Here is a 24,492-nt window from a genome sequence, read left to right on the forward strand (position 1 = left end):
GTCTCTGCTTGGAGTATGTAATGTACAATGTATGAACATAACTTATGATAACTTATCCAAAAAAATCCATAGAAAAGGTTCAAGCAACGAGATCAACCACACTCCTTCCAAAAAGCTACAATAATGCATTTCAGGTCAGGGAAGGCATCCTCAAATATGGAATTGCACCAAAAATCACGAGTTAGCTATTAAACTGACACAATCTATTTTTTTAAAAAAGGTAAAAAAGGAGAAGAATTAGTCACATTGAAGACAAAATAACTAACCCTATAACAGACAGCAATGAGAGGGTGGGAGAATATAACACAAAAAGAGGGTGATGCTCACGCAGAGAGAGGGGCATGTCGCAAAGAGGAAGTGACAGATAACCGGAGTCACACACAAAGGGAGGGAGCCCAGCCCAGGGCGAGGGAGCCCAGCCCAGGGCGAGGGAGCCCAGCCCAGGGCGAGGGAGCCCAGCCCAGGGCGAGGGAGCCCAGCCCAGGGCGAGGGAGCCCAGCCCAGGGCGAGGGAGCCCAGCCCAGGGCGAGGGAGCCCAGCCCAGGGCGAGGGAGCCCAGCCCAGGGCGAGGGAGCCCAGCCCAGGGCGAGGGAGCCCAGCCCAGGGCGAGGGAGCCCAGCCCAGGGCGAGGGAGCCCAGCCCAGGGCGAGGGAGCCCAGCCCAGGGCGAGGGAGCCCAGCCCAGGGCGAGGGAGCCCAGCCCAGGGCGAGGGAGCCCAGCCCAGGGCGAGGGAGCCCAGCCCAGGGCGAGGGAGCCCAGCCCAGGGCGAGGGAGCCCAGCCCAGGGCGAGGGAGCCCAGCCCAGGGCGAGGGAGCCCAGCCCAGGGCGAGGGAGCCCAGCCCAGGGCGAGGGAGCCCAGCCCAGGGCGAGGGAGCCCAGCCCAGGGCGAGGGAGCCCAGCCCAGGGCGAGGGAGCCCAGCCCAGGGCGAGGGAGCCCAGCCCAGGGCGAGGGAGCCCAGCCCAGGGCGAGGGAGCCCAGCCCAGGGCGAGGGAGCCCAGCCCAGGGCGAGGGAGCCCAGCCCAGGGCGAGGGAGCCCAGCCCAGGGCGAGGGAGCCCAGCCCAGGGCGAGGGAGCCCAGCCCAGGGCGAGGGAGCCCAGCCCAGGGCGAGGGAGCCCAGCCCAGGGCGAGGGAGCCCAGCCCAGGGCGAGGGAGCCCAGCCCAGGGCGAGGGAGCCCAGCCCAGGGCGAGGGAGCCCAGCCCAGGGCGAGGGAGCCCAGCCCAGGGCGAGGGAGCCCAGCCCAGGGCGAGGGAGCCCAGCCCAGGGCGAGGGAGCCCAGCCCAGGGCGAGGGAGCCCAGCCCAGGGCGAGGGAGCCCAGCCCAGGGCGAGGGAGCCCAGCCCAGGGCGAGGGAGCCCAGCCCAGGGCGAGGGAGCCCAGCCCAGGGCGAGGGAGCCCAGCCCAGGGCGAGGGAGCCCAGCCCAGGGCGAGGGAGCCCAGCCCAGGGCGAGGGAGCCCAGCCCAGGGCGAGGGAGCCCAGCTCAGGGCGAGGGAGCCCAGCCCAGGGCGAGGGAGCCCAGCCCAGGGCGAGGGAGCCCAGCCCAGGGCGAGGGAGCCCAGCCCAGGGCGAGGGAGCCCAGCCCAGGGCGAGGGAGCCCAGCCCAGGGCGAGGGAGCCCAGCCCAGGGCGAGGGAGCCCAGCCCAGGGCGAGGGAGCCCAGCCCAGGGCGAGGGAGCCCAGCCCAGGGCGAGGGAGCCCAGCCCAGGGCGAGGGAGCCCAGCCCAGGGCGAGGGAGCCCAGCCCAGGGCGAGGGAGCCCAGCCCAGGGCGAGGGAGCCCAGCCCAGGGCGAGGGAGCCCAGCCCAGGGCGAGGGAGCCCAGCCCAGGGCGAGGGAGCCCAGCCCAGGGCGAGGGAGCCCAGCCCAGGGCGAGGGAGCCCAGCCCAGGGCGAGGGAGCCCAGCCCAGGGCGAGGGAGCCCAGCCCAGGGCGAGGGAGCCCAGCCCAGGGCGAGGGAGCCCAGCCCAGGGCGAGGGAGCCCAGCCCAGGGCGAGGGAGCCCAGCCCAGGGCGAGGGAGCCCAGCCCAGGGCGAGGGAGCCCAGCCCAGGGCGAGGGAGCCCAGCCCAGGGCGAGGGAGCCCAGCCCAGGGCGAGGGAGCCCAGCCCAGGGCGAGGGCGGCAAATGATTGCAGAGATGAGTCACACAGAAAGATGGTGTCATATACATCCTAAGAAAAAGTCTTCCATACAGAAACAAAGAGAGAGAAGTATCATACAGAGATGAGTTGAAAGAGTGTTACAAAAAGAGGCGGTATTGGAGAGAGTGTGAGGTGGATTCTCATTGAAACTGGTCTCTCACCAAAGAGGTGGATCTCATGCAGAGGAGGAGGCTCTCACACTCAGAGGGATAATGTCACTGGGGGGGGGGGTTGGGAGGGGAGAAGAGAACCTCGGGGGGGGGGGGGGAGTCTCCAGCACAGAGGGCAGGGAAGACTCCAGTGCAGAGGGCTGGGGGATGTATCCACACAATGCACAGAGCAGGGAAGCTGTGCACAGAGAGTGGGAGACTCCATTGCAAAGAGCAGAGGAGCCATGCACTGAGGTGGAGCTTACACTGGGGGGGAACCACGCACTGAAGGTGGGAATTGCACACGTGGTTGGTGGGGGTGGGGGGGGTGGTTGAGCCTCACACTGAGGGAGACAGCCATGCACCAGGCTGGATAAATTTGGATCTGACCCAAGGGCCATTGGTTGCCCACCCCTGCTTTAGACTGATAAAGTGACCTGAGTCTCAGAAATCTGTGAGTAGTTCTATAGCTCGGTGTTGCTAATTCTAAAATATTCATTTGATGGCTTGCCTGCATATTCTTGTGGTTTTAAAAGAAGTACCTGTAAAAGACAGCATTCTTTATTACCAGTAATCACAAGCTTTATTTTGGAAAGATGATTCAAGCAAAAGGTTCAAAAGTTCTTGAATAGTATTTCATATTTATAGGGCTCCTTGACCCTAAGATTATTTAGCATGAAAGCAGGAGACTGACAGATTGAGATTTAAATTTATTCTGTCATCCATCATAGTGAAATTATGCCATGATGTGTAATTGTCAGATGTTTATGTTCCTCTTTGTTTTAAAGTAAGCTGTGCTTATTATTAAATGCACAACTTGAATTTGCTTTGATAGAGATTGATCTGATTTGCTTTAATATTTATCTTGTCTTTATTCAGATTTCTGCCTGCCCTGATTACTGCTGTGCTCACAAATCATCTCGCCTGGGTCCCCACAGTTATGCCAAATGGTCAACCTCCCATTAAGATTTTCTTGGAAAAACATTCCTCTCAAAGTGTGGACATGCTTTCAAAATCAAATCCCTATAATCCTCTATGGGCCCAATTAGGTATGTTTGTCAACTGGGTAATTATTTAAAAAATGCATGTGTTGGATGATAAACCCATTCTTAGCTGTACGGGTCCCGCACATCATTGTCTAATACACATTCAGTGCTCTTGAAGCAATAACCTCTATATCGACTGGAGGTCAATTGGGGGAAATCACTCACTTCATTGACCATCTCCACTCTGTCCTCTGCGACGGAAAAGGCTACCCAGTGGCCAGCCATTCAGGTCCACTTACTATTCCTACACTGACACCTGGGTCTGTGGCCTCCTGCACTGTCAAATTGAGGTCGCATTTGGAGGATCAGCATCTTGTATTCTGCTTTGGTAATCTTCAATCAGGTGCCATTAATATTGACCTCCAATTTCCAGTAGCCCCTTCCACCTGCCCACCCCCCCTCTCTCACCCCCCCCCCCCCCCCCCCAAGATCCAGCTTTTCCTCATCTCTCTGGGCTGATTCCTCTTTTTCATTTTCATACCTTTCTCCCATCCTCTCCACCTGCCTGTCACCAACAACTTCCTTCCTTCAGCTCCTTCCCTTTCTTCCTTCTATCAGAGTGCATCTTTCTCAGCCCTCTGCCCCCTTTCCCCCCCCATCCTTCTCAGCTCCTTTATTCTCTTGCCCCTCTATCAACCTCTCACCTGCCTGTCTGTTTTCCTCCTCCTCCACTCCTGGCTCACCTTTTATTTGGGTGACTGCCTAGTTTTTGCTATTCTTGATGAAGGGTTTTCAGCATGAAATGTTGATGGTCTCTCACTTTCCATGGATGCTCCTCCAGCACAATGTGTTCGTGGCTTTTAATTTTCTTGCATTTAGAGACTTTTTATTTGCGTACCAATGAACACTCCTTAAGTCCTTCAATAGAAAAGAAAATCTAATAGAATGGCCAAATTTACAGAAGGCCACTTGATGAGAGTTCATTGTCATGTGCACAGGTACACCATACAGATGCACTGAAATATTTACTTACTGAGGGTATACGGTCTGCAAGATGCAACAAGAATGGTATAAATTAGTACAGTAAATATGATATAAACTCTTCTTAAGGCAGCTCCTCACATCATTGTCTTCAATGAACGGGAGGTTGATGCCCATGATGGATCGCTTGGGTTTGCTGCTTTCTGCATTCCTGGACACTTGGGTTTCCAAGCCAAGATGTGATGCAATCAAGCAGTGCACTTTCCACACTATACCCATAGAAGTTCAATAGTGTATTTGACGACATGCAGAATCTCCTCTGACTTTTTAGTAAGTAGTGGTGTTCATGTGCCACCTTCATGTCTGTCCAGGCTCGAGAAGAAGTCCTGGATTATTGAATGCAATTTAATTCATTCTCTATTTCTTGGCCTGCCCAAGCTATCTACTTTGGGGTGACTGCTTTTGTCACCTTGAGAAGATTTGAACTTTGAAGAGAGGTTTTCTGTGCAGATCTTCTTTCAAGGGGCTTGACAGGATAGATGTAGAGGTGATGTTTCACCAGCTTGGGGTGGTTACAACCTGTGGTCATAGTCCCAAAATCAGGGGTCGGCCGTTTAGGATTACACTGGGAATTTTTTTTTTTAAACCCATTGTGGTGAACTTATTGAATTTTCATTCCGGAAGGCTGTGGAGGTTCAATTGCTGAGTATATTCAATGCAGTTTGATAGCTTTTCAGACATTAAATGGGGGTGGGGGGTGGGGGGTGGGGCATGGTTAGTCTAGAAAAGTGGTTCTGCAATAAAAGGTCAATAATCAAGATCATATAGTTATTTACTGAATTTTTAAAAAATTATATCTTTTGTATAGATAATTTTTTGAATCAAATGGAGGTGCTGCCAGAGCTGTTGTATTGGCAGCGCTGCCACTGGTATGGACCTGTAGGGAGTAGAGTCACACAGTGTTCCCCTGTGGGGTTCATTCATCCAGTCTGACTGCTGTCTGCTCTGTGCAGGCTTTAAACAGCCTATTCAAAGAGCTAATGGTAGTTCAATTAAAATCTTGTGACAGCTGGATCTGGGCCAGGATGGTGGTGCCTATAATTGGCAGTAGCCACAGAGATTTGCAGATTCCAGGGCACCAGAAAATGGGGGACCATCCCGTGTTTAAGAAGAAGCAGAGGAGAAGACCCATGGGACGGTGACCGATCAGCCACTTCATTGTCTTGCCGAAGAAACTTGCCCATCATGGTTTTTCCAAATGATAACCTCTTCTTCCAGGTCACCACAGAGTTCCTCTTGTTTCCCTTATTTCAGGAGAAACACCCTAACCAGCCATTTCCTCTTGTAAGGACTACAAGGGTTTCAACAGGCTGAACTCAGAACTCCCAACACATCTGCAAAATGGGGCTTTCAACAAGCCTGCCAGCTCGCCATGTTGCAGCCTCCCAAACTCCACTGCAGAATTTTCTCTCTAAAGAATCCTCTTGGTTCTTTCTTCTCTCTCTGCTTGTAAAAAAAAACAACTTTTTGCAGGGCTAACCTAATCCTTGAAAGATCTTTATCAGCACTTGACCCTGGACTCTTCCATTTGCACCTGCTTTTTAAAATCTTGTTTGTGAAATGACTGACACATTAAACCCCCACAATATTTTTTTTAAAAAGACATTAATCTATAATATATCCATAACACTCTCCCCTACAAAGGAATTTTAATTCTTGAGTTAAAATTCTATTATAACTAAACTGACTTAACAATATACAATATATAACATGTATCCCCATTTTGATAATTTTTTTTTTTACATATTCAATTTTAACATCTTGACAAACAGTCCACTATTACATTTTTTGTTCCTTTATATTCTTGTAATATTAAACTCCAGTTTAACAATCTTCTGTTTTTATTCATTTTATTCAAAAACACAAGAGGATTATGGTCAGTAAATATCACCCAGGTACACATCAAAATTCTGCAGAGCAAGTATTATAGGCAACAGTTCCTTCTCAATAGTGAAATAGTTCCTTTGAACATTGAATTTTTTTCTTAAATGGGCAACTGGATAGTCAATTTCATCATGTTTTTGTAACAAAACTTCCCCTGCTGCCCCCTCACTGGCATCCACTCATAAAGAAAATGGTCTCTAAAAATCATGAAATTTTAAAACAGGGTAATGGCATAGCATGTCCTTTAAATTTTCTAAAGCTGTCTGACAAACTTTCGTCCTCACAAATTTCTCCCCTTTCTTCAAAAGATTGATTAAAGGAAGAGCATCTTCTGCAAAATTTCCTATAATATCCTGCCATTCCTAAAAACCTCACTGCTTTCTTGCCATCGGGAATAGGAAATTCAGAAATTGCATGCACTTTAGCTTGAATAGGTGCAACTTTGCCATGACCTAAGTATGTCACAGTAGCATGTCCAAATTCACTTTTAACTAAATTGACAATTAAGTTTGCTTTGAATAATCTTGCAAACAATTTGTCCAATTCCCTCAAATGTTCTTCCCATGTGTCACATTTTGTGACTAAGTCATCAATATAAGTATCTGTATGTGTCAAACTTTGGATTACCGAATTAATCATCCTTTGGAATGCTGTAGGGGCACTTTTCATGCCAAAAGGCACATTATATACATTATATTTGTATAAACCAGATGGTGTCACAAATGCAGAAATAATCCTTCCCCTCTCAGTAAGAGGCACACACCAGTAACCCTTCAACGAATCCACTTGCGTAAGAAATTTAGCTTTCCCAATTTTAATGCTACAATCTTCAATTCTGGGAATAGGATAAGCATCTGTTTTAGTTACAGAATTAACCTTCCTGTAATCTGTACAGAACTTAACAGTTCCATCTGTTTTAGATAACAGAATACAAGGAGGACTCCAATCTGAGTTCGAAGGTCTAATAATATAAATTTATAACATATATTCCACCTCCTGTTCCATGATTTTACTTTTCTGAATGTTTATTCAATATGGATTTTGTTTTATGGGACTTACTTCTCCTACGTTCACATCATGACAATCACTGATGTCCTTTTTGGCAGATCAGGAAACAAATTTGTGTATTTCAGAAGTAACTGCTTTTGTTGTGATTTAAGATTGCCTAACTTTTCTTTCAGATTTTCAAAAAAAAAACTGAGTTGGGTCCACAGGGACCAAGGTTACCCTCACAAGATTCTGTTTCCACAATCTTATGATCCATAACTTCCTCAACCCTGTCAACAACTAACACCTCTGATACAGATTGATCTCCACTACGTTTATCCTCATAATAAGGTTTCAACATATTTATATGACAAACCTGAGTTTTATTCCTATAATCTGGAGTGTTTATCTTATAGTTAACATCATTCAGTTTTGATTTCACTTCGTATGGTCCAGAAAATTTTGCTCTCAGAGGATTGTCCAATGTTGGGAAAAATTAACACTCCTGTCTTAAAATTCCTCACTTGAGCTTTCCTGTCAAATAATCACTTCATTTTTACCCTGAGCCATTTTTAAATTCTCTGGAGCCGATCTTTAAATTTAGAAACATAATCCAGCAAATCCAACTGTACATCCTCATTAACCCACTGTTCTTTTATCAATATTAAAAGTCCTTTAACCTGATGTCCAAACACAATTTTAAAAGGACTGAAACCTAATGAATCCTGCACAGACTTTCTTGCTGCAAATAACATTAAATGAATACCTTCGTACCAATCTTTCCCATTCTCCAGGCGATAAATCATCATCATATTTTTAAGAGTAGAATGAAATCTTTCCAAAGCTCCCTGAATCCAGGATGGTATGCAGATGAAGTAATCTGTTTAATTCCCAACTTGTAAATCAACCCGGACATAAAGTTAGTTCCCTAATCACTCTAGATCTCTTTAGATAACCCAAAAACTATGAAAATTTTTATCCAGATCCTTTACCACTGTCTTTGCTTTACTATTCCTTTATAGTATAGCTTCTGGAAATCTCGACACAGTAGACATAATTGTGAACAAGTACTAATTCCCAGCTTTTATTTTAGGCAGGGGACCTACACAATCCACAATAACCTTAATGAAAAGTTCCCCAACAACAGGAATAGGTTGCAAGGGAGCTACAGGGGGACCCTGGTTGTCTGGCTTGAGCAAAGCTCTGGCATTTTAAATGAGATGTGTTTTGTAAATATCTGTTTATGAAGTGATCTACACACTAAACCCCACAATCTAACTCTTTTTTTAAAGACATATTTATATATAAAATGTATGTACCTCATAACAATATTCGTAGAGATCTATAAGAAAGGGAGTGTTCAAGATTCATTTAAATTTTAATACCAACAGTTTGTAAATATGGGCTCCATATTTCATAAAATGTATGATATTTATCTCTTAAATTATAAGTAATTTTCTTAAGTGGAATAGGAATACAACTCCGAACTTCTGCATACCATCTATTCCTAAATCAATAGCTGACTTCCAAGTTATAGCAATACACTTTCTAGCCATTGCCAAGGCAATTTGAACAAATTTTACTTGATACTTATTTAATTTTATTTTGGGTTTAATTCCTCTAACATCTCCCAATAAAAATTACATTGCATCCTGTGGGAATCTTACTCCAGTTATTTGTTCTAATAAATTACACAAATTAAGCTAAAAAGGTTTAATTAAGGAACATTACCAAGTCAAATGCAAAAAAAGACCAACTTCTTGTCCACATCTAAAACATTAATCTGAATAAATATAATTCATATTATGTAACTTTTGTGCTGTTAAATATCACTGATGAATAAAATTATCTTGAATTAATTGATATCTCACATTTATTGTATTTTTCATACTTTCTCTATATATCTGAATCCATCTACATTCATCTATTTACTTATTTAAATCTACTTACCATTTATGAACTCCTTTTCGAGCCTTCTTTTGTAATAATTTGTACATCTCTGAAATGGATTTCTTTATATCCCTGGTACTTAATAATAATTGTACTTTTGTCCCTGCTGGTAATACTAAATGTTGACCAAAAAATTCACAAAAGAATCTCTTCACTTGATAATAACAACATTTTGAATTTTCCAACATCTTAAATTTTTCATTCTACTAAAAAGTAATAAATTTCCCAGCTTCAAAACAATCTTTAATTTTCCAAATACCATAATTTTGCTGAATTTTTAAAAATTAATTTTTCATGAAAAATGGAATGTCTCTTTGAAATAAAGGTGTTCTTCCTGACATTAAACTTCTCCCTCTAATCCCTTTATCAATTTTATTAGTGCTCTTATATTTTTAATACTTCTGTGTATTGATAAGAGTAAATCCACACAACTCAGATTTGATTGTTGTAGAAAATACACCTTTAGCCATCTTATTTAGTTACAAGATGTGAACTGGTGTGTATTACTTAAAGTTCTATAAATTAATTGCTCAAATGTATTGTTTTAAGCTTCCTACTAAATTACAAAATCTTCACGATCTTATTTTCCTTCAGTTTCAAAAGATGATTTCCATTATATCTCAATCCATACTGGCTAATATTTATAAAAAATAATTTCTTAGTTTCTTTCTCTTTATCTGATATTATTGTCTTCGAATCAGTTTTGATTTTTAAAGTCATTCTACATGCACCATGTCTTGTACATGTCAGGCAGCACGTAGTGCTTTAAACAAGAGACAATTGGTAGCTTTGATTTTTAAAACGTATTAATAGGTAACCAGCACTTTTTAAATTGTAACCCAATTTTATAACAAGGCCTTGGAAAAATCAAGTATCATTCGTGCTTTGCAGTGGAACTTGGATTCCATTATGTTAGATTAGCACTTTTGATCCGTTTCAAATGGACACCTCCACTAACTTGGCAATTTATTATTAATAAGTGAGAAATCCATTGACTTGGAGACCATAAAGGGAAATTCGAAGCAAAGAATTACTACTATTGTGGTGTGTGCTCAATAGAAAATTATGGAAAGAAATTATTAAAATAATGTTCATATTTTGTTTTGAATCCAGTTCCTGAAGCAGCTCTGGATCTTGTGTTGAATGTGGGGAAAGAACTCTGTGTTAAGACAGTGATGCCAGTTTATCTGAATCTAATTATCTTCACTCCCTACCTTTTCTCTCCCCATTGAAAAATGCTTTCCTAATTGTAAACCATTTATCTTTGTGACAGTTGATTTGCATGGTGCAATAGGCTCTCCTGCAAGATTAGCCCGAACTGTGATAATTGGCAAGCGGCAAGAATTAGTCCAGCGGTTGCTCCACTTCCTCACTTACTTCATTCGGTGCTCAGAACTACAGGAAACCCAGTTGGTGGTGGAAGGTGATGGAGATTCTGAAACAAGTGAGTCAGTAATGACCACATCCCTGGAGAAGGGGGAGGTGGAAGAGTCAGAGTACGTTGTGGTTACACTTCATCGGAATAAAAGTACCTTGTTTCCAAGCATTTTGCAAAACCAAAGTGCTCTTTCACAGAACAGTGCTGTTGGCATCAACCAGACCGAGAAGTGCCCCATTCACCCAAGAAAAGAAAGGCATGACACAACCATGCAGGAAGAGGCAGGGGATTCAAGTGATGCATTGGGACAATCTCACAGGAATTTGTGGGAAACCAATTGTGGTCCAAGTCGTTGTACTGCAAATCTGCCAGTGCTCTGCAGAGAAGATCCCATTAAGCAATACAAAGAAACACCACACTCTCTGCAGGAAACCAAGACTGAAATGTTGCTGTCTGTCAGATCTGCTGCCGTTGACCAAAGCCTCATCATGGAACCTGTAATGGAGAAACAGCCACCTGATAAACAGTTGCCTCCTTCCATTCCCTGTAGTGAAAATCATCTCCAGAATTGTCCAAATTTGATGCAAAAAGTAACTTTTCAGATTGGTGAATCACTCTCACCTGACTCTGATACAGAAACCAAGAGAAAAGAGACCAATGAGGCACTACAGAGGGGCATTGGGGATCTTAAAAAAAGAGCACAGGAAGAGTTATTGAAGAAAATTCTGGGCCAAAATAAAACCAATAGGACAAAGGACATATTGTCCCAGACAGACAATTATGAATGGGATCCTTCTCATGAAGGAAGTATGAGTCTATTTGATGAATACTTTAATGATGGGGAATTAATTGAAGCAAAAACCATCGATGATCTTCCGAAAGATCTACAGGAAGTTGTGCAGAATATTTCAGATCTGGGACTTGGTATTCAGGATAATGAACAGCGATGTGGCATGAATGGGAGCAATTGCATTTGCACTTGTAAAATGTATGTAATGGAGCAGGACATCAGAGACAAGGACTCCATTCATAATCACTGTGTAGATAATCGTCCACAGAAAAATGCATCTTCTGTGATCGAATGGGATATTCCCAGAAATGTAAGTTCGGATAGTGCCTTGGGTGACAGTGAGAATGAGGATGCAGGGCATGATTTAGCCAGACATGGCTACTACAGTGCAGAGCAGGATGACTGGCTGGAACAGATGGAGCTACCTTTTCCTGGGTAAGAGCACTTATTTTGTTATACAGTTCTGAGCAAGAAAATCTTTCATTAAAGTTATGAAAGCATTCCAGAGTTGTGCAATTTTGCAGCACAGAGGCAACTCCAGCTTGTCCATGCCAAACAGTGCACCCTCCTGCTTTAGTCCTGCTTCCCTACATTAGGCCCAAACCCCTCCAGTGTTTGAGTTGTCAGAGTGTTTTTTAAAGGAACCCTATATTCCTTGTCTGGCAGATTGTACAATATGCTTGCCACCCTCTGAATGAAGAACTATCCCCTTAGCTCCCCTTATAGTTACACCCTCTCGTCTTAGACTGTCATTCTCCAGGAAATAGACTATCACTCGTGATTTTATAGACCTCAATATGATCCCCTATGTTCAAAGAGAAACAGCCCTGTCACTGATGTCAGACTAACAGGTCTGCTGTTACCTGATTTATCCTTGCAGCCCTTTTTAAGTAATGGCACCACATTTGCCATCCTCCAGTCCATAGTAACTTCACCTGCTCTCAGCGATAAATTAAAAATGCGTGTGCAGTCCCTAACAATTTCCTTCCTGCCTTCCTTCAATGTTCTGGGATGCACCTGGACTCAAAGATTTAATCTTGATACGAACTAAGATGGCTAACATTTTTTCACTACTGATGCAGAGATATCCTCAGCTATCTTTAGATATCTTCCTCCCATCAAATTCCTGCTTATTCTGCTCCATAGTAAACACATTCACAAATATTCAGATCTTTTCCATCTCCTTTTCCTCCACACAGATACCCCTCCATATCTTACAGGGTCCTATTTTTTTTCCTAGTGAGCCTTTTTGTTCTTAATATAATTACATTCTTTTTAGATTCTCCCTTGCACTTTCTGCCAAAGCCACCTCAAACTCTGTTTTAGCCCTTCTTGTTTTCCTCATTACCTACATTCCTTATATTCCTGAAGGGATTCCCTCAGACCTGTTTGCCTATATCTGACATATGCCTCCTTTTGCTTTCTGGTCTCTTCCTCTGTATCCTTTTTTACCCAAGGTTTGTTTAACTTGCCATTCTTGTCTTTAGCTTACTGGGAGCATATCCTTATCATATTCTTAAATGCCTCCATTTGTCAGTCATGCTCTTACTTTCTAACATTTCTTGTGTACAATGCAAAGCTCAATAATCAAATAAGATTTCTTAGATTGTTGACTTGCATTATTCAGGGAATTGAAATAAATTTGAAGTTGGCAGTTGGGTTTGGGTTGAAGGGCAGAGGTAGATGGAAATGACTATTCTGATGGAACACTGGCCATGTCCAGATCCATTGAAAATAAAGTCAAGATACATTATATTCCTGCTTTCCCTCTTCTTACTTTCAAGTCCAATCTCTTTAAGTTCTTGCAAGAAGCTCAACATTCAAGATTATTTGTACGAGTAAAGAGGCAGACTTTGTCCAAGTAAACTTGTTCACAGTTCAAGGAAAGATATTGAGTTGTTTTTTTTTAAAGAAGTCATATCATATTTAGCTGAATGCATCACTGTCAATGTTTGATGGACAAGTGTATTTCTGCACTCATCCCATGTTTCTTGAAAATTCTCCTATTAATGTACAACCAAATAATTTAAAAATGCACAGCTGAACCTGCAGCAGCTCATTCCAGAAAAACCCACCATCCTAGTTTTGAAAAACATGCCTCACGATCCCCTTTAAATTTTTCTCTTGCCTTAAATCTATGCTCTCCAGTTTTCAACTTCACCACCCTTGAGGTGAAAAAAAGACTTAACAGTCCATTTTATCTCTGCCCCTCATGATTTTATTGACATTTAAGGTCACCCTCCACCTGCTTTGTTTCAGGGAAAAGAGTCTCAGCCTATCCAGTCTGTTCTTGTAAATCAAGCCCTCCATTTGATGCAATATCCTTTTGAATCTTTGTTGTACTCTTTCCAGCTTAATCATGTATTTTTGTATAGAATGGAAACAGATCTGCAATCAGTATTCCAGGTGCAGACTCATCAATGTACAGCTGCGACACAACATTCCAGCTCTTGTACCCAATTCCACATTCGATGATACTTTCTTTACTACCTTGTATTCCTGTGTCGCAACTTCCAAGAAACTATATACATTTGTGTAGAGGTTTCACTGTTCTGTAACAATTCCCGGAACCCTGATATTCACCATGTATTTCCTGCCCTAGTTTAACTTCCCAAAATACATAAAATACATACATTTCCTAGTTAAATTCCATCTGCCAATTCCTTAGCCCATTTTCTCAGTTGATGTAGATCCTGCTTTAGACAAACTTTTGCGTTGTCCACAGAATGAAATAAACTCTATCAAATCATCCCTCAATCTTCTGCATTCCAGGGAGTAAAGTCCTAGCCTGTTTAAACTTTCCCTGCAGGTCAAACGATAAAACCCAGGCAATATCCTTGTATATCTTCTATGCACTCTCTCTATTTTGTTGAAGTCTTTCTTATAATTCAGTGACCAGAACTGTGGACAATATTCCAAATTTGGCCTTGCCAATGCCCTATTCAACTTCAACATGGCATCCCAACTCCTGGACTCAATACTGATTTATGAAGGCCAACCTATTAAAAGCTTTCTTCACCACCCTATCTGCATGTGGTTCCACTTTTAGGAAATTATGTACCAGAATTCCTAAATCTCTTTGTTCTACTGTAGTCTTCTATCATTTAATACATATGACCTTTGTTGATCATTTCTATAAAAATGTAGCACCTCACACTTATCAGTATTAAACTCCATCTTTCAGCCCACTTTTCTTACAGGCCTATATCCCACTGCATGCTTTGAAAACCTTTTTGAGGTTTTTCTATTTCTTTAAAAAGTAACAAGCAAGACAGTCAGTGGATGTTGTTTACTTAGATTTTCAGAAGGCATTTGACAAGGTACAGCACACGAGGCCTGCTGAACAATAATAGGAGTCCACGATGTTATGGAAAAGATGCTAACATGGATAAAAGATTGGCTGACTGGCAGAAGCCAAGAGTGGGAATAAAGAGGGCCTTTTCCAGCTGGCTGCTTATTTCTGCTGTCTTATCACAACAGAATGAAACATTGCAAATAATGTGCACATCTCTTTCCATATCAGTTTGAAAAATACTGTACAAAGGACAGTTTATCATTCCCCACCTCAGTGTTAACCTTGCTGTTGTATTTTGCTACAGATTCCACCACCTGTAGTTCCCTGAATGACTTGATTTTTTTGTTATTCTGGAGAAGAGAAGCAATTCAGATCTGTCGAAGTTCGGGGTCTTCAGGGGCTCCTTAGCTTCTTATTGAACTTTGATTTAATTGTACGTTTTTCCTCCCTTTGTAGGTCCACAGCAATTGAAATAAACTGCAACAAACCCAGCATGGCAAATTTTGGGAGGTCTCTTTTTGGCGGTTATTGTCCTCATTATGTGTCAGATTTTGTTCTGCATGGAACAAGCAATGATGAGAAGTTGAAGCAATGCTTGTCGTCAGATTTAACACATGCTGTTCAGGTATGTTATCCATTATTTCTTAAAAGCTCTGTCACTGTCATTGGTGCAGCAAACCATTGTTAATTTACATTAATAAATTATTGAATAGATATTGGGGGATGAAGCTTTTCTATTCTTTTAAGAGATCATGTAATTTATTGCTTGTTTTTTAAATTTATTTGAGATGTGGGTGTCACTGCAGTCATTATTATGAATGTACTTCCACAATGCTGCTGGATAGGGAGTTCCAGATTTAAACTCACCTTAAGTAAGCAAGAACAATATTTTTCTCAGTCCTGCTGGGAGATGATGCTGCATAAGCATAGCAGATAAGATGTGACATTGATGTCAGGAATGTATCTGGTGCCAGGTATCCAGGTAGTTAATAGTTGATAGTGTACGTACTTGGCTGAATCTTTTTAGCTTCTGGGGAATAAATGGTAAAGATTGTATTCTTTAATGTGACTGAAAAGGTCACTTTTGAAAATGATTTGGTACTTGTGTGGATGTAAGGTACTATTTATTAACACATGCCTGAATATAGTCCACACTTGACTGCGTGGGGTACTGTATTTTCTCAGGAATTGTGGTGTCATCAATGAACATTGCTGCTTCTGAGCTTGTGATCAAGTAAAGTGCATTGAAGTTGCAGGAGTTAGTTGGGCTCATAACATTGCTGTGAGGAACCCCTGCCAGTGGATTGACCACCAACAACCACAACCTTTTTGCATTGTGCAAGATATGACTCCTGTCATTGTTCCATTTTGAAATTAGTGTTTAAAATTTTGCAGAAAACTTGATAAAAGTAACAGGATTAATCATGACATGGTAAAACATTTTTTGTATTTGGATATAATGGGCAAATCAGATTAATTCACAGCGACCTGAAATTCCAGGAGCCAGGCAGTCCTCAGTGGGTGGATAGGAATTTGCCACAAATAGACATTCCAACCTTTCAATCATAGACCTGGTAAGCGTGGCCTCTTCAGCCTTGATAATTGTTTTGGCTCCGGTGCCTACCTGGATAGCCATTGTACTTTCTTTGGTCATACCAGCCATCACTTCAGTAGCCACTTCTCTGGTTCTCCCAATAACTGAAGCCTGTGGGCGGAGGGAACATGGGGCGGCCTCAGCTGTTGATCCATCACATGGCAGAGGCATCCATATTGGTGCTAGAATCAGGTCCTGGAACAATTCCATGCTCCTTATCTCCCCCCACCCCCCACCCAAACTGTTACACAGTGGAGAGGGATTTGAAGTTTCAAATGTTCTTCAGATGGACATTAATGAAACAGATTAAATATGCTGATTTCTTGTTGGTTTTATTGAGCCTTGCTGCCAGACATTTTAATCAATGGAATTTAAATTACCCAGATGGTGTGGAGGTAATGTGTCTCCAGCTCATTAACCCTGGCCTGCATTATTAGTGCAGTAAATTGATCACTGTCACCATTCCTCCTCGCGTTTTTCATATAAAAGACCAGGGCACTTCCAACTTATAAGAAAAGGGAATTAATAACAATAATGAAACCGGGCAATATTTACTTTGATGATCTTGATTTTAGAAAGCATGATGTTAGCTATTTAATACTTCAAGCTACGGGATACATTAACCATCCAATTCTCTTTTTTTTCTGCTCAGCATCCTGTCTTGGATGAACCAATAGCAGAAGCTATTTGCATTATTGCAGACTTGGACAAGTGGACAGTACAGATTGCAAGCAGCCAGAGGCGCATCACAGAAAACAACAAGCTTGGGAAAGAAGTACTTGTATCCAGTTTGGTATCTAACTTGCTTCATTCCACCCTACAACTCTACAAACTAAACCTGTCTCCAAACTTTGTGAGTATTCAAGACCAGGAGAAGTCTATTGCCTTAATTTGTATCTGAATGAATTTAGAATAAATGGGACCGTGATTCTAATAACACTCAAAAGGGAAAGAAGTTTAATACTAAAGTGGAGCTCTGCCTTATTTTATAGTTTAAACAAAATTTCATATCAAGGAAATATTAATTTTCTATATGTATTATTTTAATTACATTTAGCATGGAGACCTGCTACCTTTTCACTTTAAAGATACAAATTTTAATTTCTTGGAACAAATTACTGGAATTTGATACCTTCAGAATTGTTTTTATTTGGGAAATTAGCAGATATAAGGCCTAAAATGAGGCTGTCAAAATATTAATTGAAATTTGTTAAAATTTCTTTAGCGGTGACCAGGAAATGCATAGCCAGTACTTGGAAATCTGATTCCCAACTGAGTCTGACCCACTGAAAGTCAGAAATCCATCATTGTGTTCCCCTGGAGACAATTACTTACAACCTCAGAAATTGTTACAACATGTTTTTAACAATATGAAACCCGTATTTAAGATATACTGGGGTTAACCTTTGATGATTTCCCCCCCCCCACCTCCAGACTCCCAATACCAGTATCTCTAGCAATGTCAAGACATTTATCCCTTAAGGGAGGAAGTAAGCTCTAGAAGAATCACGTAATATTTCATCTGTATGTACAGTAATTAATGCTTTTGGAAAACCAATGATTTTCTAACATGTGGGAGAATTACCTCTTCCTTTGGGGAGGGAGGATCTTTGTCCTTTTTTCTGTTTCCTACTTTTAAGAATGAGCATGGGTGAGTTATTTTGTATTTATAAACAATAGTGCAGAATTTTATAATTATGGTAATGTATTCTTCCATTTTTGTATATCAACATGTGATCGGTTTTGGTATTTTATTGTATATATCTGTGATGTTTCTCTTTATTTTGTAACTTCATGTTGATTGAAAATTAAATAAACGAAAAGAAAGTTACAAATGTTCATCATAATGATTTGAATTCCATCTAAGACTTCAATGAAAAATGTTCACTCACCTATCAAATTAAAAACCAGTGTGTAATATCATTGGGATAAGCAATGTTGTACCAATGTCAGTGCTGATATTGATTCTGTTCATATCTAGGTTCCACCATTCTTCAACTTCACTATTCTAGTTGATCACTCATTGTCATGGAACCATTGGAGGTTAATAAATGTGAAAGTAAATTTCAGAATCTATTACAAAGTTATGACAGGAACATCTGAAGCAATAACAAAATCCTTTTATTTTGGGATCAGGTTGGAGGACAAAGAACAACTTCAAATCATTTGTCTTTGTGCATGTTGCCTGGAGGACTGGGAAGGATGTTACATAGAGAAGTTGATGATAAACTTCTTTTTAAGTAGTAGTGAATTCAATTTAAAATAGACATAAACCAGAGGAAGTTGACTCATTGATTTTGACAGCAACATGGCCAAAAGGAAATTGAATCATGGAGACTGAGGGAACAAGAGATGGAATTGAAATGAATTCTGTTGGTTAAGAGCATGGGCATATTGAACAAGAGGATGGAAGAGCAAAAACTACTTCATGTTTTAAGAATAGAGCAATTATAATGAGTGCATATGGATTTTGAGATGATGCTTAAGATCCGGAGTTGAGAAAAATTCCAGGGAGTATTTGAGTTGCAGTTGTAGTATTAGTCCATGTTTTAGTCACATTGGTGAATAGTTTGTTACCAAACCTTTCAATTTTGGTCATTTTGCTTCATAACGCCAAGAACTAAACTGAGGTTCTTCTTGAAGTTTTGGTAATTAATTAGTTTTACTGTAGATTTGATTTTCATGCAAAAGGACAGCTCCCCCATCTTCCCCAACTTTTTGTCTGCTATTCATAAAGATGGGGTGTGTTTCATTGTGTCAGGCTAAGATCGAATCCCAAGTGTTTTCAATTATTAAAATGTCATTGTATGATTTCTGCTATAAAAAATATTGAACTAATTGATTTTTAAAAATCTTATGCAGTGTATAATGCATCTTGAAGATCGGTTGCAGGAACTATATTTCAAAAGCAAGATGTTGTCAGAATATTTGAAGGGCCAAATGAGAGTACATGTGAAGGAATTGGGCATGGTATTGGGGTAAGGAGTTTTAATCTTTTGACTAATGATTTTTCTTTGGCATTTGACCAGCTGGCTTTTTTAACTTCCATTTGAGGAATCCAGTTCAGAAAGTAGTTCGTCCACCTGCTTTCTCTTCCATTGAGTGTATATTTGAAAATAACAAAAATATGAGAAAGGAAGTAGTTGGAAATGTTCTCAACGCAGTGTGGAAGCAGGCCCTTCAGCGCAACTTGCCCACGCTAAAATATCATGCCCGCATTAGTCCCACCTGCCAGTGCTTGGCCCAAGTTCCTCTAAACCTATTGTATCCATGTTTTTTCTTAAATGTTGCAATAATACATGCTCAGCCACCTCACCAGACAGCCTTTTCTGTTCACTCACCATCAATTTTTGTTGAAATTAGTTCTGTCATTTAAGAACATAGAATGTTACAATGTAGGTCCTTTGGCCCACGATGTTGTCCTGATCAATATAAATCTGCTCTACGACAATCCAATCCTTCCCTACCTCACAAAAAGAACACACTGTTTTTCTTAGATCAATGCGCCTATCTAAGAGTTTTTTTAAAAGTCCCTCTTGTACCAGTCTCCTCCACCACCACCCTCAGCAATGCATTCCAGGCAACCAGCACTCTGTAAAGTTAAATTAAATTAGACATACAGCACTGTAAATGGTTCATTCAGCCCTATAAGTCAGTCCCACCCAAATTACATCCCATTAGTCTACACCCTGGTATGTTTTTGAAGGGTGGGAGGAAACTGGAGCCCCCAGAGAAAACCCACTGAGGGGAAAAAAAAACACACTTAACCCCAAACTTTCTTGCACTCGTCATAAACAAATGTCTTCTGGTAATTTGCTATGATTGTCCCATGAAAGGGGTTCTGCTATCCACCCTATCTGTGCCCCCCATTATCTTGTATACCTTTTATGTGATCTCTCATTCTTCATTCCTCCAAAGAGAAAGCTTCCAGCTCTGACATCATTTTAAGGCATGTTCTCCAATTCAGGCAACATCCTGGCAAATCTCTCTCTACATCCTTCCTATAATGAGGTGTTCAGAAATGAATACAATATTTGAACACTTTTTATAGTATTATTAAAGATATCAATCTCCAAAGAAGAATTTCTGGCATTACTTCTTTAACCTGATTCTGACCTGACGCATGTTCATAATGCTGGAAGTGATTTTATTGCTGCAGGAGGGAAGAGATACGTCAGCTTTGTAAGTTCTTCTGAAAAATGTGGGTAGTTGTATTGTTACGAGATCAAACCAGCAACCACAAAGAAGGCATATCACACAGGGGTAAAGATGAACAATTACTTTATTAACAAAAAATTCACCTTCAAACTTTAATTCAAAATCCCCCCTTTTATAACAATGCCCACTGGTTACTATGCAAATTTCTATAACAGTGTAAAACTAATAAATTCCCCAGCCTAAATTTAACATATGTAATTAAAGTCTAAGTTATATTTCCAACCAGCCCCCAGAAAAACTTAGACAGAAAAGAAACACAAAACACACAAGACTCACAAAACTTCGATCTCAACTGAAGCAAAGATCATAAACAAAATTCAGTTTGTTTGGTAAACTGAAGCCAAAAGATCTTTGAGAGAGAGAGAGAGAGAGAGAGAGCACAAAATTCGAAGTTGTCTTGTGTTGCTTGCAGAGAGAGGAACCACTGGCCTGGTCCGGATCCTTCTGGCTGCCTTTGGAATGTTCATCCTTTTTGAAATCCCAACATTCAAAACTGTCCTCCAGACCATGACTCATGCTCTGGGCCTCCTTCCACTCCGCAGCACCCCCAGTGGTGGTTTATCATCCCAGTCCAGAGATTTTTAGATCATTTTCTGCACATGCTCAGTCCGTCTCCCACTCTCTCAGCAGTCCACCTTCACCTTGGTTCTCTAAGGCAAACTGTCACTTTTTAACATAAAACCACACAACACATAGGCCAATACACAACACAGGACTCTATAACAGTATGCATTGGTTGAATGGTAACACAGCAAAATAGTAGACTGGGAAAGGAAGAAATTGCACCCACACTTGTGTGGTTGCAGCAATACGGAAATGATATACTTCTTACCCATTTCTAGAAGCTTGGTTGCTTATTTGTCTGCTCTCCAATATCAATTGTATTGCCTTTCTCGCTGCAAGTGAAGGCCACAGTCGGCATCTAAATCTTTTCAGAAATTAATGGCCAAGAATATTACACAAGGCCCTCATTGAACTATTTGTTTCTATCTGCAATTTTGATTGTAGTCATGCAACCCAGAAACAGGCACTTTGGCCGACCATGCTCATGCCAACCATTAAACATGTAATTACAGAGATCCTAAATTAATCCCTATTACCATCAACACCACCACCCCCTTTGCCAAGATTCTAATAGATTAAACTTGATATGGAAAGTATGCATGGTCTACATCAAATGGAAATAGAATACAGTTGGGAATTCATTTCTTTATAAAATTAAAGGATTTTGAAGCTAATGGATGTGAAGAAATACACAAATATCTCATCTAGTTTGCTTCTGGAATTCTGCCTTTAAAGTACAAACATTTTATTCTTTCATAGGATTGAATCCAGTGACCTGCCCTTGTTAGCAGCTGTAGCAAGTACTCATTCTCCATATGTGGCCCAGATATTGCTTTGAATTTCTCAAATGCCAAGTTGTCTACAACAATTGGAAAAGGAAGTGACTGAACAGAATGGAAAATGGCACCAAATTATTTACATTTTCCATGCTTGTAATCCTATACACTTGTCTTGTACGGCAAGGGCTTCTGCATTTTAGCTGCATGAAAATGCCACAGAAGAATATCACGCTGATGGAAGGAAAAAGACTCTGCTATGGAGCAAAACTTATTTTTCTCAACCAAGTTAAAACCGTCTACAAGAAAGTTTTGAAAGGGGACAACGAAAAGGGATAACAAAATATTATTTAAGTTTAAATAGTATTTGAACAACCAGATTTTGGAACCAAGTGAAAGACATTTCAGCCTTTTCTTCTGATTTAATCTAGAACTATGTTGCATGTCTGGAATTTTTTTGACTTCAGCGAAGTCGGACTAACTCCTGTTTTTACTCAACCTGCACATATTTGCGCATTTTTATTTTTTGTACTCCATGGACAGAGTATTTGAAAATAAATGTTTTGTATGTTTACTTTTACAAAAACCCTTAAGAATAAACTTCAAAAAAAGTCTGTTTTAAGTATATTGATGTAACTGACAAGAATTGAACAATGCTAATCATTGCCTTTAATTAGATCAATTGCTCTGTGATTGCTATTGCTTTAATTTTTTAAAATTTAAGCATTAGTGCATTTAATAAGTTGGATAAGATCATACAGAAAAGATCAGTCACAGATTGAACACATTTGTTTTATCTAGAATAGACCTTCAGTCAGCTGAGCTGACTACAACCTATCATTTGAAAATAATTTGTAATGGGGAGGGGAAATCGATTTACTGCTGTACTACCTCAATTAATTCTGCACCAAGGGATTTATCATGCTCTAAATTCCCTGCTACTAAATTCAAGTTTATTTACTTTTTATTTGATTTGTCTGCTGCTGTTATGCACGTTATTCAGCTAATGGTGCTAAATGATGCAGTATAGGCGCATGCTTGCTTTGGCACCACGTGAGTGGAGCTCAAGAGAAGAAATTAAGAGTGGAAGAAATGTAACTTTTAAACATTATCTTCATCATCTGATTCTGGATGATTTAATACCTTACCAATGAACATGAATTCAAAATATTGCGAAGAAACAATCATATTTTCATGTCAATAGCGAATTCTCTGTGATCCTAACATTTTCTTAAAAACAGTATTTTTCAACATTTTTTATAATAGTCTCCAAGTCTCTTTCATATCCTTGTAATCCAATGCCAAGCAGGTTGAGGATATATTGGGATGTTGGGAAGAATATCATTTAGCAATTCAGTTGAGCACCACAATGCCAAGAAAGAGGGTGAAATGCAGACAATAAACCAAAGTAAATCAAATCCTTAAAAATATCCATCGACTCAAATTAATATTGTAGATTTATTACTACTATTTAAATTGAAATCCCAGTTGTTTTGTACCAGTCTCATTTTTGTTTCTTCTTCACCTCACTTAAGTATTCATAATTAGTCAAGTATCCCAGCTAAACCCATCTAGAGCAGCTCAAAGGCTTAGTGTTGATCAAAGCACCAGAAGGCAGCTTCTTGACACCATGTCTTGGTTGTGATGTCAATTGTAGAAAAGCAGGGAAAAAGAGAGGAAATGCACATTCTAGCCAGGAAAAAAAAAGTGAGGTGAGTTAAACTTAAGAGTGCCTTTTGAAACCATCATAATTATGATTGAATTTAAAAAAAAAACTAAATACATTTGATATGTCATTTGGAATTTATTCTGCATTGTGTCTAAGCCAGCTACAGAATTAATTAATTTTGTTACTATAATCACAGCCTTAATCATAGAAAATATTGCATAAAGGCATTGGCTAACAATAAAAGCATTGATTTTTTTTTTAATATTGAGGTAGTAACGTGTACATTACAAAGTACACTTTAAAAAGACAAAAAATACTTTAATAATGCATACTTGGATTGTTTGGTAGGAATGCGGTAGATTTCTCACCCTCTACTGTAGTCAAAGGCAGTAAGTTTGTACAAACAAAACTTTTCTTTCAAGATTTAAGTCTTAAGGGAGATTGTGTAACTTTTCAAAGCAACAATTACAAGGTAATTTTTAAATGCAACGTGAACGCTGAATTTAAGAGCAGGATATCGTATTTAATATTTTGTCAACTGTAATTAATTGTCTTTTACAGTATTTTTTAATTTATTTGACACAAATGGAAGTTACTGTCTAAACTGCACAAAACATCCAGGACGTCCTGTAAATATTCTTTCACTGTGCACTATGTATTAACCATTTGTTACTTTTGGAGAATTCTGTGCAATAAATACAACAAAATAATCTACAGTTGGTCTTTTGACCCAACTTCAATTTAATTAGTTAATTCATAGGATTAATATTGATCATTTGCAAAAATTTAGGAAATGGAACTTGCTTTTCAGATAGCAACATCACTATTGTGCTGTTTAGTTTAACAGGAATATTTTCCAAGGATGAATTTTTGTAGAAGTTCTTCAAAACTTCACAAGATCCTAGGAACTTAAAGATGCTTTGTATTGATTATTATTTATGAAAAATTATAAGAGCATTATTAAGTTTTGAGAAACAAATGTTCTCATAAGATGTGTGAGAGGACCTGCTTTAACATATTGGGTTTTACTGGGTGAGACGCCCTGCTTCGACTTGCAAGGCTGGCAAATTGTCCTCA

The 24,492-nt window shown here is 40.5% G+C and overlaps 1 protein-coding gene across 5 annotated transcripts in view; it reads left to right on the top strand.

Annotated features, from left to right (window-relative positions):
- fnip1 (folliculin interacting protein 1) overlaps positions 1–24,131 on the top strand; it is a 94,994-nt gene extending 70,863 nt beyond the window's left edge. For all 5 annotated transcript variants that reach the window (XM_069898272.1, XM_069898274.1, XM_069898273.1 and 2 more), the window contains 6 exons: positions 3,163–3,332; positions 10,405–11,734; positions 15,051–15,219; positions 16,841–17,041; positions 19,051–19,166; positions 21,730–24,131. In XM_069898272.1, coding sequence (XP_069754373.1) covers positions 3,163–3,332; positions 10,405–11,734; positions 15,051–15,219; positions 16,841–17,041; positions 19,051–19,166; positions 21,730–21,808 — 2,065 coding nt within the window. In that variant the 3' untranslated portion in view covers positions 21,809–24,131. The remainder of the gene's footprint in view (positions 1–3,162; positions 3,333–10,404; positions 11,735–15,050; positions 15,220–16,840; positions 17,042–19,050; positions 19,167–21,729) is intronic.
- Positions 24,132–24,492: the final 361 nt, after the last annotated feature.

This window comes from Narcine bancroftii, chromosome 9 (assembly GCF_036971445.1).
Source record: "Narcine bancroftii isolate sNarBan1 chromosome 9, sNarBan1.hap1, whole genome shotgun sequence".
NCBI classification, from domain to species: domain Eukaryota; kingdom Metazoa; phylum Chordata; class Chondrichthyes; order Torpediniformes; family Narcinidae; genus Narcine; species Narcine bancroftii.